The 11,817-nt window shown below is 33.7% G+C and overlaps 2 protein-coding genes across 2 annotated transcripts; both read left to right on the forward strand.

Moving 5' to 3' along the window:
• Nucleotides 1-520: 520 nt before the first annotated feature.
• LOC134280475 (C-type lectin mannose-binding isoform-like) lies at nucleotides 521-1,186 on the forward strand (the record flags this gene model as incomplete). Its single annotated transcript, XM_062762883.1, has 2 exons — nucleotides 521-608; nucleotides 833-1,186. Coding segments are annotated over 2 exons (303 nt in total), but the record flags the coding sequence as incomplete, so codon positions are not given.
• Nucleotides 1,187-2,636: 1,450 nt separating this feature from the next.
• On the forward strand, nucleotides 2,637-11,581 carry LOC134280473 (uncharacterized). The gene is made up of 21 exons (XM_062762881.1): nucleotides 2,637-3,207; nucleotides 3,384-3,650; nucleotides 4,459-4,567; nucleotides 5,381-5,497; nucleotides 5,646-5,707; nucleotides 5,805-5,939; nucleotides 6,275-6,388; nucleotides 6,584-6,664; nucleotides 6,979-7,087; nucleotides 7,257-7,333; nucleotides 7,425-7,489; nucleotides 7,612-7,763; nucleotides 8,390-8,421; nucleotides 8,573-8,672; nucleotides 8,997-9,139; nucleotides 9,459-9,633; nucleotides 9,966-10,105; nucleotides 10,226-10,320; nucleotides 10,457-10,535; nucleotides 10,773-10,881; nucleotides 11,227-11,581. Exons 1-21 carry the CDS (start codon nucleotides 3,199-3,201, stop codon nucleotides 11,307-11,309), a joined length of 2,253 nt encoding a protein of 750 aa, XP_062618865.1. The 5' UTR covers nucleotides 2,637-3,198; the 3' UTR covers nucleotides 11,310-11,581.
• The last annotated feature ends 236 nt before the right edge of the window (nucleotides 11,582-11,817 follow it).

The raw sequence follows: 11,817 nt of genomic DNA on the forward strand, positions 1-11,817 counted from the left end.
TTGCCAAAATCGTAGTAGCAGCGTTATGAATGGTAGTAGCAGCAGCGTATAGTGTAATGTAAACACAGTGTAAACACACCCCCGTATTTAGGGGGGGATTATATGTACTGAATTGAACCGGCTATCCCCTCCAGGGGCTGTACTCTATTGACCCACCTATCCCCCCAGGGGCTGCACTCAGTTGAACCGGCTATCCTCCCCCAGGGGCTGCACTCAGTTGAACCCCCTATCCCACACAGCCCCAAAAGTGCACTCAGTTGAACCCCCCATCTAGGCCCCTTATACTACTTATAGTGTACCATTATATCTGATTGCCTATCTAAAACATCACTAGATTTCAAAGACCTTGTGAGCATTGGACTTATAAATTTTCAAGGAGAAACGGATGATATAATGAATTTGTGATAAGGAGAACAACAAACTAAAATGAAAATTAATGTTCTTTTTTTCTTCTTAAATTTAATTTGACTTTAACTCTAACACTAACCAAGTGAGTTTTATTTGTTCTGTTTACATGCAGACAGCATGTCGCAAAGCTGGCGCTGATGTGCTGGAATTTCACAATCCTTTGGAGGAGAAATGGATTGATTTACAATGTCGACTCAGAGGTATTTATACATATACATGCACTGATATATATATTCTCTTTTGATTCATAAGTTTCTGAACTGTAACAAACACAAACAAAACGGTATTTCTAAGTACAGGTAACTATTTTAGCAATCCCCCGACACAATTTTAAAAAAATGTCTTTCAGAAATTATAATTACGTAAAATTAATATAAGTATTTTTATTGAGATATGACTTCATCATCCAGTAATTTCTTTGCAGGTTATGCTGGAGTCTGGATTGGAATCAGTGATCTTCAACAAGAAGGACACTTCATTTCCGTATCAGAGGCCAGACCGCCACGATATCTGAAATGGGCCAGAGGAGAGCCCACAAATAGTGGCAGTAATGAACACTGCGCGTATTACTATTATACATGGAGAGGACTGGTCGACGTACGGTGTTCTAACAAATACAACGTTGTGTGCAAAAAATAAATTTGAAGATTTCCCAGAAATCATATTTAACATCATTAACATTTTCTATTAACTCTTTCTGTGGTGCAAAGTCTTATCACGAACTAATGAACCCGAATTAATACGCCTGTGAAATGTATATGAAAGATGATAGCCATAGCCCCACCACTCAAAAGTAATGGGAAGAGTTGAAGTTTTTTTCCGGACAAACAGATAAACAGACTGATTGACTGACGGACAGGACAAAAACTACCGGGAATAAACCCCGAATCTTCGATTACGGGTGCATTCAAAAGTGTGTGTTCTTAATTTTGACCAATCATTTGTAATGACTTCTTAATTGTTATCATATGAAACACTCTTTCTAACAACAACAATGCCCTCTTTCCCTTTCCTTTGCACTAAATTTCTCAGTCATAGGCGTCGGAACCGGGGGCTTTGGACCCCACCCCCCACTCCGGTAGGGGTGGGGTTATCCCCCCACCTTTTGGCAAAGATAGACATATTATTGAACATTGGAGCGTATGTTTAGCCCCCCCTTTCCCCTTTCAACAGAGAGGTCGCAGTTTAGATCAAAAAGAAGTGGTAGTGTTTGTAAAGAAAAAAATTGAAAGAAGTTCGACCCCCCCCCCCCGCCCCCTACACACATGAAATAGGATTTCTTGTTTGGAGAATGGACACATTATTCTTTTTTTTCTACACTTCCCCCACTTTCAATTTGCTTCCGACGCCAGTGTCTCTTAAATTATCCCCCACTACCACAATCTGATGATGTAATTTTTGTTACATAGTTACATTATTTCATATTTTACAGCTATCGTTTCAACAACTGTTTTTTTTTCTCACCGTCGAAAAGGCTTCTTTTAGTTTTACGTTTGGTTTGGTGTGATGGTTCACCGGTATGAGCGTCACACGCCCGGGTACATGCGTAATCTCAAGGTCTCGAAAATGTAATCAATATTTCTATTCCCATTGTAACGATGTTACGATAATGATTGAAAGTTCCAAATCAACGACTCATAAACCGACCAAAGCTAACTGAAAAGGTTAGTAAATGTTATAAATTTAACTACTCTGTTTTTGATTATAAAATATGTGTATTAATTTATGTTTCATTACATTTTTTTAATATACCGATATATTACAGAGAGTATACATCAAATGATGGATAATATATTTACAAGTCCCACAAAGACGCATTATAAATTGGTATCATTTGCTCAGAGCAAGGTAAGAGGCAGTTTTAAGTTTACTTAGATTCATATATAAACCGACCTGGAAGCAAGGGAATTTACATTTGTGTTCCTTCCATATGATTTTAAATTAATATTTTCTGTTTCTCCAAACTGAAGTGGAAGAAATATTATACTGTCTAGTATTTATAAAACATCATACATGTGTATTTATTGGTTCCTTGCGGGGACATTTCCACAAATTATTTTAGATTTCTTTCATATTAGCTCGTATCTTACTAAATTTTGTTTAAAATAATCTCAAGGTCACAATTTAAGTTCCTATGGTATCCTTGAATATGTAAACCGTAAAAATATTCTTAAAAGCTTTAATTTCAAAAAATCAACTCCGCATCACATATATATGGGAATCTTTTTATCAAAATAGATGCTGTCTCTTTAAAACTTATTTAAAAAAAATAAATAAAAGGCCTAAAAGGCATAAGTATCTATGACAAAGATCCCATGGATATATCTCCGGAAATCACCACTCCATGCATGAGTGTTTTCTCAAGTAGGTCACATGACTTCCGCTAAAAATATAAACAAACAAATATCAACGTTTTTCGTGCTTGTCGATAAATTGAATGTTTGGAGAATCTGACTCTGTCATGTGCAGAAAAAAGGTCTGAAATAAAAGTTTTATATTGGCTTATCGTTCCTTGCAACAATAGCATTTCGAGTAAACAAGGCCGGTACACGAAAATGCATGGGCTGCATCACAAGACATGTTGAAGACAGTTCAGGGTCGAGAAATGGGAATAGGCCTTTTTCACGTGACTGTGTTTCACGTTCATTTGTCTGTTACGTGGCTGTTTGATTGTTTGATTAATCCCCGTTAATTCCAGAAGCAATGCTGAATATTTTTCTCAGAATTGATTAATATGTAAGATTCTTTTAATTTGCACCCTTTGGACTTAATTCAGTTTGGCCACCGGATATGGATTACGTACGTATATATTGCAGCATATTATAAAGATTTCTAAAGATATTTAATATTCTCATGAAAAAATATGTCAAAAGAAGTATATTTTCATCTGTACTTGGACAAGATTTCACTTTGGAGTTTCAACACTTTCAGATGAAAGAAGAATTTCTTAATTTGTTGTGTACTATTTTTAATAGGTCTCATCACCAAATGTGCCAGTATCAGTGGATTCTTACAATAATTCACTAAATGGTTCCCTTGTTGGAGACACAAACTCTGAGTCAGGGGCAAACAAGATCCGGAGTGCATTTAAGGATGATGACAGTGGTCCATACAAGAGGCTGAGCTGCTCTCTGAAAGTTGACGGTTCAGACACTGGGTCCCATGAGGAAAATGAAGAGACAAGGGGATTCACCAAATCAGAGAATGATGTTGAAGCTCAGAAAATTCATCAAAATTATCTGGTTTGTATGACCTCGATCATGTGGTTTTTTGCTATGGACACTATATACATAGCTGCATGCAATTTTTATCAGTTAATTGGCAATGAAAATTGTAAATTTTTAGCTTACCTATGCAGAAAACTCAAATGAGCATTTCTGATCATCCATTTGTCTTTCCATCAATCTGTATAGGAATATGACTTAAGATATTTTCTTCCCAAAGTCAGAAAAGAAATTTAATGAAAGATTTCTGAGGTAATATAGATTCCAAATGGCTCAAACATGACCTTAGGGGGGATCCTTAATTATAAGAAATCAAAATCTATAAATAAAAATTTTCTCAAGCACAGTTAAGCCATGATTAATATACGGAAGTAGACTCAGGAAACAGAGATTTGTGTTATTAGTCAAATTATGACTCCAGGAATTAAGTCAGGTGAAGGCACATACGGAGGTTGTAATTTAAATATAAAGGGAGAAAAAAAAATGATAAATTTTCTTCTAAAGTACAGCAGTGCCATGATTAGTCATTTATATGAAAGCAACATCAGATAGTTTAGATTCATGTTAGGGCATCTAAAGGTTTATTCAAAGTCACTTTTGGTGGTATTTTCCTTAATTTATTCCTGACAATAAGTGAACTTATACCATGGAAAAGTAGCGGTAGCCTAAAAAACATTCTCTAATCTGTAATGTAAAAATGAAATGTGTGTTTCACCAAGAAATTCAGTGATAATTAATTTATACACTTCAGATTCATAGAATCTTTTAAAACTTCTTTTGTTAATTTTATCATCATGGTGACACTATATCATTTATCATGTTGTAGTTTGGGTTTAAAAAATGGAAGAGTCATGTGACAAGGAGACCCTTGTCAAATCGATCAGAGATTGTACAGACTTTATATGCTGATGTCAGTGAAGTCAAAGAACTAACAGGTACAGTCAAATGTAACCATCTCAAACTAACAGGTACAGTCAAATGTAACCATCTCAAACTAACAGGTACAGTCAAATGTAACCATCTCAAACTAACAGGTACATTCAAATCTAACTACCTCAAACTAACAGGTGCAGTTAAATGTAACCATCTCAAACTAACAGGTACAGTCAAATCTAACTACCTCAAACTAACAGGTGCAGTTAAATGTAACCATCTCAAACTAACAGGTACAGTCAAATGTAACCATCTAAAACTAACAGGTACAGTCAAATGTAATTATCTCAAACTAACAGGTGCAGTTAAATGTAACCATCTCAAACTAACAGGTACAGTCAAATGTAATTATCTCAAACTAACAGGTACAGTCAAATGTAACCATCTCAAACTAACAGGTACAGTCAAATGTAACCATCTCAAACTAACAGGTGCAGTTAAATGTAACCATCTCAAACTAACAGGTACAGTCAAATGTATCCATCTCAAACTAACAGGTACAGTCAAATGTAACCATCTCAAACTAACAGGTGCAGTTAAATGTAACCATCTAAAACTAACAGGTACAGTCAAATGTAACCATCTCAAACTAACAGGTGGAGTCAAATGTAACCATCTCAAACTAACAGGTACAGTGAAATGTAACCATCTCGAACTAACAGGTACAGTTAAATGTAACTATCTCTATGTTGATGGGGCTGAGTAAAATTTTTTTATGATATCTGAAGATTCAATAATTTGAAGTTAAATATGAAAATATATGTGAGTGGAACTTTTGATGCTCTTACAAATACAAGTATCCCTATTTTTTTCAGTGTCCACAGTTGGATTTTGGAACATCCTTTATGCGGTTTTGTTTGGTTGGTGGATTGCGCTGGTCTATTGTTTCGTGGGAGGTTTAATGTATATTACAGTCATTGGTAAAGAATATGGTAAGAATTCAAGGGAGATAAATCCTGTTTTCTTTTTAATAATCATTTAACATTTTTAAAGTCTTATGTAGGCACTGAAACAATATCAATGTATTTTATATAAAAAAAAACATTGCAGTTAAGGGATTACTATGAATTTTTCTTTCAGCTCACTTCTGCTTTAGAATGGCAGATTATTTTTTCTGGCCATTTGGTAAATTTGTCTATGTGGTGAGTTGGACTTTATTTATGTGAGATATATATCAGCTTTGTTTGTATTTAAAGAAGACCTATATATTTAATGATTTTTTAAAAACTTTCTCTTCAGGTAAAAGATGACAGTTCCCCATCATCTTCTAAAGTCAGCAGCACTAATGCCCAGGATACTGAAAACACCCCTCTATTGAAGGACTCTATGAATGCATTAACTGACAATGATATATATCCCTGTGAGGGTTTCTGGGTAAGACCATGTAAAAATATTACAAACAGCGGTACAGAAAAAAAAAACTTTTCCAACATTTTAAACAAATATATAGAGATGTGTTTGAACATATGCAAAGAGAACATATGACTCCTGACTGACAGCTGGACAAAGAGATCCAGAAACATCTTAAAATGAAAAATTCTGTACCATTTTTGCAAAACACATTGAAACTAGACAATATTCCACTGGCATATTTTAAACAATGACATAAAACAGCTTGTAGATACTAAGTAGTATCGGTAAACATACATGTGTGGAAGCAAGTACATGCACATTTTTAAATGTATTTTACAATATATGTTTTTTTACAGAGTCATGGTCAGTCATATGTTTGGCTGATTCTTGGACTGCCATTAATTGTCCTTACACATGTGGTAGTTATGTGTGTTACTTGGTTATTGGTCATCAGTATTGGAATGGCTAAGGTAAATCTTATACTTATCTTTTATATGTACATACATGTACAACATTATACAGGATATCACAGTCAGATATCAAAGATCTAAATATTCTTTAAATGATGTGCTAAAGCTGCAGATTTTATCACACTATACAAAGAAAGAAAAAATAGGTTGACTGAGTAAAATGTTTAATTAGTGATTTTTTGGGTCATGTTTCAGATCCATTGGAGAACTGTGAGACAGATTCTGTACCTCCCTCCGGGTGAGGTGAGGACTGGAGACTCATTTGTCATGGACCTGGTGAGTACTGTTATGTTTGGTTCCAGTGGGAATTTGTAAAAGGAGGGAAAGAATTTTTAAATGTACATGTATTAAATATTTGTAAAAGATATTAAAACTTCAATCACGAGATGTCTGAATTGGAGAAATAGAAAGCAAAAAGAAGCTCACCAGAGTAGTCGGTTAATGTTCAAAAATATATGCAGCCAGAAAATCGAACACTCCCAAGGAAACATACTTAAACTCATACACATAAGCTATGTAAGAACTCTCTTTGTCAATGAGAAAAATAGTAAAAAAAAAATATGTCTTTTTATTTTGTCTTGATTTTATAGGACACAAGAAAAAAGAAGAAGAAGGGAGAGATTCTAATGTATACCCACAATGCAGTGAACCTGTATTATTATAAATATACTGTTGATGGAATGAATATCATCTTTGTCAGTATCCTTTACAGAAGCGACTTGAAATGTGTGATATTGACCATTTAAAAAGTTAATTTAAAGCTTCCATAGAGCTATTTAACTCTTTACACTTATTTAAAATTAATAAGGACAGTACACTTAAATACTTCACAAGCAAAACAAGTTTAATTTTCCTTAATTAATGCTAGATCTTTTATTTTTTGTCATCCTCTCTCTGGTATTGGGATATTCAGATCATGAAAATAAGTATTATTCTGGTGTGACGGTGAGTTGTATTTTCTGAGATTATGAATTTAATATGTTTTAGATTTAAGCACTTGATTTTTATTTCAAGTATCATGTATTTCTCATTTCAGAAAGTGGTTCTAGGCATTATGGCAATTGTACCACTGACTTACTACATTGGAATGGCTATAATATGGTATAAAGCCTGATTTCTCTCTAAAAGTTTTTTTGTAATCAATACTTGTATATGCATCAAGTAAAGTTAACATGATAAATGAATGTTGCTCTATATTTAATTTTCTTGAATATTCTTTTCAGTATATCTGCTCAGAGTAGTTATGCGGTTGGTGCGGTGCTGAACGCCACATGTGGTACCGTGGTGGAAATGATATTATCTGTGGTGGTGCTTAACAAGGGAAACAAGTCAGGCAGTGCATGTTATGTAGAGCTGGTCAAGTCAAACTTGGCAGGTAAGGGAAAATGTCATGTGTCATGGTGATAAATTTTGATACATAAAGCTCATACTTACTACAAAGTATGTTAATGATCGGGAGGGGGGGGGGGAGGTGTCTGGAATTTGACCCAAGGTCATTCAGGCAAGGCCACTTACCGGCAGAACAATATTCTATATGGAGAAACATTTGAAGTTCTTACTTCATAGATTGCTTATGACCTGAAGATGTGATTTGACCTTAAACCAATATCATTTATTCCGTTAAATTCAAGGTCATGTACTTAAAAAAGTTTAATTCCTATCCTGATCATACATCTTGTAATGGAGAACATAAGAGACTTAAAACTTATCACAATATTACATGTAATATGAGGTAAGAACTGATCTTAACCAAGGTCATTCTTGCAAGTTCAAGGTCACTTGCAAAAGAAAAAAACTGAATACATGTACCAAGTTAATTCATGTTACACTAAAACATTATATTCACCAAAGGTTATTTTAAGCCTTTTAACTGGATAACCTTTCATTAAGGGATAATAAACATAAAATGATATTTTAATGAAAATTATCTCCTTTCCTAGGGAGTCATGAACCTCATAGTTCATGATATTTACTTATTTATGATGTTTTCTTTTTCTTCAGGAACAATAATTGGCAGCATTCTTCTTATACCAGTGAGTATATTTTAATTACTTGCTAAAACTTTTGTTCTCTAATTCCAAAATTAGTGTAGATTGCACACCTTATTACCAACAGAATTTGCTATCAGAATCCATATCTCATGGAGAAAATGGTTAACACTGTCTCTTTCCCCCCTAATCACAGGGTCTGTGTATGATTGTGGGAGGGTTGAAGTTTCACTCCCAGAGATTTAACCACGCCTCAGCTGGGATTTCCTCCCTCCTGCTTTTTGTGGCTGTGTCAGGTAAATGCTTTACAGCTTACGTACATTTATATCCCATTCTTCACAATCCTCTTCCTTCTGTTTTGCTGATTTATGTCGCTTCTTTCCTTTTTTGTCATTTGATTTTTCAAATTATTGATTTACCCTTTTACCATTTTGCCATAGCACAATAATTCACTTGAATGTGTATTTCTAGAAGTTGGAGTTGGAGAGTTGCAGAAATTTTTTCAAAGAATTGCCATCATATTTAAATGCTATAAACTTTTATTAATAGTAATAAATAATGTCATGATTTGATTTCCTCTGTCTTTGTGAGTATACTGTCTATGTTGTTCTCCTTTACAGGTGTGTTTGCTCCCACTCTGTTTGCCCGAATGTTTGGTGATCTGGAATGTCAGAAGTGTGAGAACTTCCTGTACAACTCCACAATACCAGGGAACTACAGCCAGAGTTACTACATGCACTGTACACAGTGTCATAGTGATCTGGTGAGAAAGCAAAATAGTGTTATTAAAGTTCATTTTGGGCAAGTTTTTCAGTCATTATCCCTAACCAATTCAGAAAGCTCAAAACAGCTAGAAGAAAAAATTCTATGAAAGCCTCTTCTTAAATTAAAGGATTTTTAAAAATGTGAATTTTTGTTCCACAAATAGGCAGAAAAAATAAAAATCTTTTTCTTGTGTTTCACAAAAGCACAGTGATATACTATCACATGTATCTTTGGAATCTTATTGCAATAGATATAGTGTATTCTGTGTCTTTTTTGTCTCTAAAGTTAAGGCTGCAGGTGTTCATCTTCTTTTACAGAGTGGCCTAGATGGGGATATGTCTCTTTTCAATGACCACATTAGACCTCTAGTCTATGCCAGTGCTATACTGCTACCTATTGCCTACATAGTGGGTATGATCTTCTCCCTGAAGACACATGCTGCTCAGATCAATGCTACTTATATGAGGAGTCTAGAGGAAGCAAATCATGAAGGTGAGAGAGAGAGATAAAGAGAAGGAGTGAGAGGAAGGGGAGAGAGGGCAAAAGAGAGGGAGAAGGAGAGAAAGAGGGAGAGAGAGAAAAAGAGGGAGAGAGGGAAATTAAAGATGAAGAGGGGAGAGAGAGGGGGGAGCACACAACATGCAACTTTCTTATGAGCATACATTCAATTGTTTCAAGCTGAATTTAAAACACACAGAATAGTTGAATGAACATATCAGATTTTTTTAATTGATTCTTAAAAATATTTCTTGCTACATTTCTAGACATTTAAAGGTTACTTTCTTTAATTTAAATGTAATATTAGAAAAAAATCCCTTTAACAGGTCATGAACATAGTGTTCCCATGTGGTCAAGGTTAAAGAGTCTGACCATTTTGCTGTGTTCAGCCACACTGATTGCATTTTGTGCAGAGTTAGTCTCAGACAACATCAAGGCTTTCTTCAAGTCTTCCGGTATATCAGAGGTAGGTCTTGATCCCAGAAATAAAAACTATGGTCATTTCTATTTCTATTTAAACATTGTTTACTTTACATTTTATTGTGAATTATTTGAATAAACTTCATTTTTTTTCCTTTCTTTTCAGTATTTTGTTGGAATTTTAGTCATTGCCATGGTAACAGAGCTTCCAGAGATTATAAATGGTGTACAGTTCTCATTTGAAAATAATGTCAATCTAGGGTAAATATTCTTGTATTATTTGTTTTAGATATGTGTAATAAAGATCAAATGTTTAAAAATATAGTGAAATAAATTTGTTTGCATCTCACTATACATCTCATGGACGTAAATCCGAAATTCATTGTGTTGTTTTCAGAATAGAGATTGGGACCAACACAGCCATTCAAGTTTGTATGATACAGGTTCCAATATTGGTCCTTATTGATCTGATTTATGTAAGTGTTAATAAAAGGGAAATTAAATTCTGCCAGTCACACAAATCCTCAAAATATTTCTTTCTGAGTAATATATTGTTTGTTGAAAGAAAAAATGTAAAAAATTCTTTGATCTATGTAAGTGTTGAAAAAAAAAAACATTTGTATGATATGAATTCCCAAAATATGTTTTTTAAACTTTCTGAAGAATATTTTGACAGAGAGAATTTTAGATTGTAATTTTTCTTTGATTTGCAGCCCTTTAACCTGGTCATGGTATTCAATGATGTACATTTGTATGCGGTGATTTTTTCTGTGGTTGTCATTAATTATACATTCCAAGATGGTAAAAGTGATTACTTTCAAGGTAAGAATTGTGTTTCTGAAAATTTTTGTTTGTTTGTTTTTTTGTGTGTGGGAAGGAGGGTAGAGTCCATTCGTATATTGTCCTGTGAGAACAAGAGACAAGAGATTATAACAGTTTTGGGCCTCAATTTACCTCCCAAATTCTGGCTTATAGGCAAGCATACTGTATGTGTGTGTGGGGGTGGGGGTGGGTGGGGGGGTATGGCTTTGTATGATTGTATGAATATTATCATTAAATAATATTTTGGTTGTGTTGGGGATATTCATGAATCTCATTTTAGTAACAAAGTTTTCAAACTTGAATTTGTTTATATATATTTACAAATCTTTTTCTTTTTCTTTTCAGGTTCGGCATTGGTTATCATATATATTGTCATTCTTTGTATGTATTACTTCATGCCTATACCTGAACAAGTCAAATGTGCCTGATGAACACTGGATGATTTATATTAAAAAAATATTTCTTTCAACATGCACCAAATTTCTACAATGTCATTTATTTTTAATGTTAAACTTTTATCACATTAAGTAACATATTGAAAAAAAATTGTGTCATTATGATCTTCAAAACAAGCATTTTTCTTTTATAAATTCATGTTTTTCTTTTCACAATTAAACTACATGTAGATTCTTAAGTTATATGACACTGAATTTTCTTATGATGCTTTATGACTACTTATAAGATCTACTTAAACATATTATAAAATTTTGATATTTTTTTAATCTTATAATGTTTCAAAGAGATACACACAGTAAATCTTGATATTACGGTAATTGCACATTTTTTTTTTTTACCTTTTACAGTGTCATTCATTTTTCTGCTTTATATAATAATCTTTTTGTGATATTTATATACTCAATGAAAGCATTCCAATACTTTCTATTGCAGACCAAACCTTTATGTTGATGTTTGGTCTTTGAATAATAATTAAGTTAT

Source organism: Saccostrea cucullata, unplaced genomic scaffold, assembly GCF_032062105.1.
Source record: "Saccostrea cucullata isolate Sc308-1 unplaced genomic scaffold, CSIRO_AGI_Scuc_v1 ctg6056, whole genome shotgun sequence".
In the NCBI taxonomy this organism is placed as follows: Eukaryota; Metazoa; Mollusca; class Bivalvia; order Ostreida; family Ostreidae; genus Saccostrea; species Saccostrea cuccullata.

Excerpts from the sequence above, each read along its gene's own strand:
- LOC134280473 (XM_062762881.1), top strand. Across the intron at positions 4,568-5,380 it reads TGAAGTCAAAGAACTAACAG|TGTCCACAGTTGGATTTTGG; the intron begins GTACAGTCAAAT and ends TATTTTTTTCAG. Across the intron at positions 6,665-6,978 it reads ACTCATTTGTCATGGACCTG|GACACAAGAAAAAAGAAGAA; the intron begins GTGAGTACTGTT and ends TTGATTTTATAG.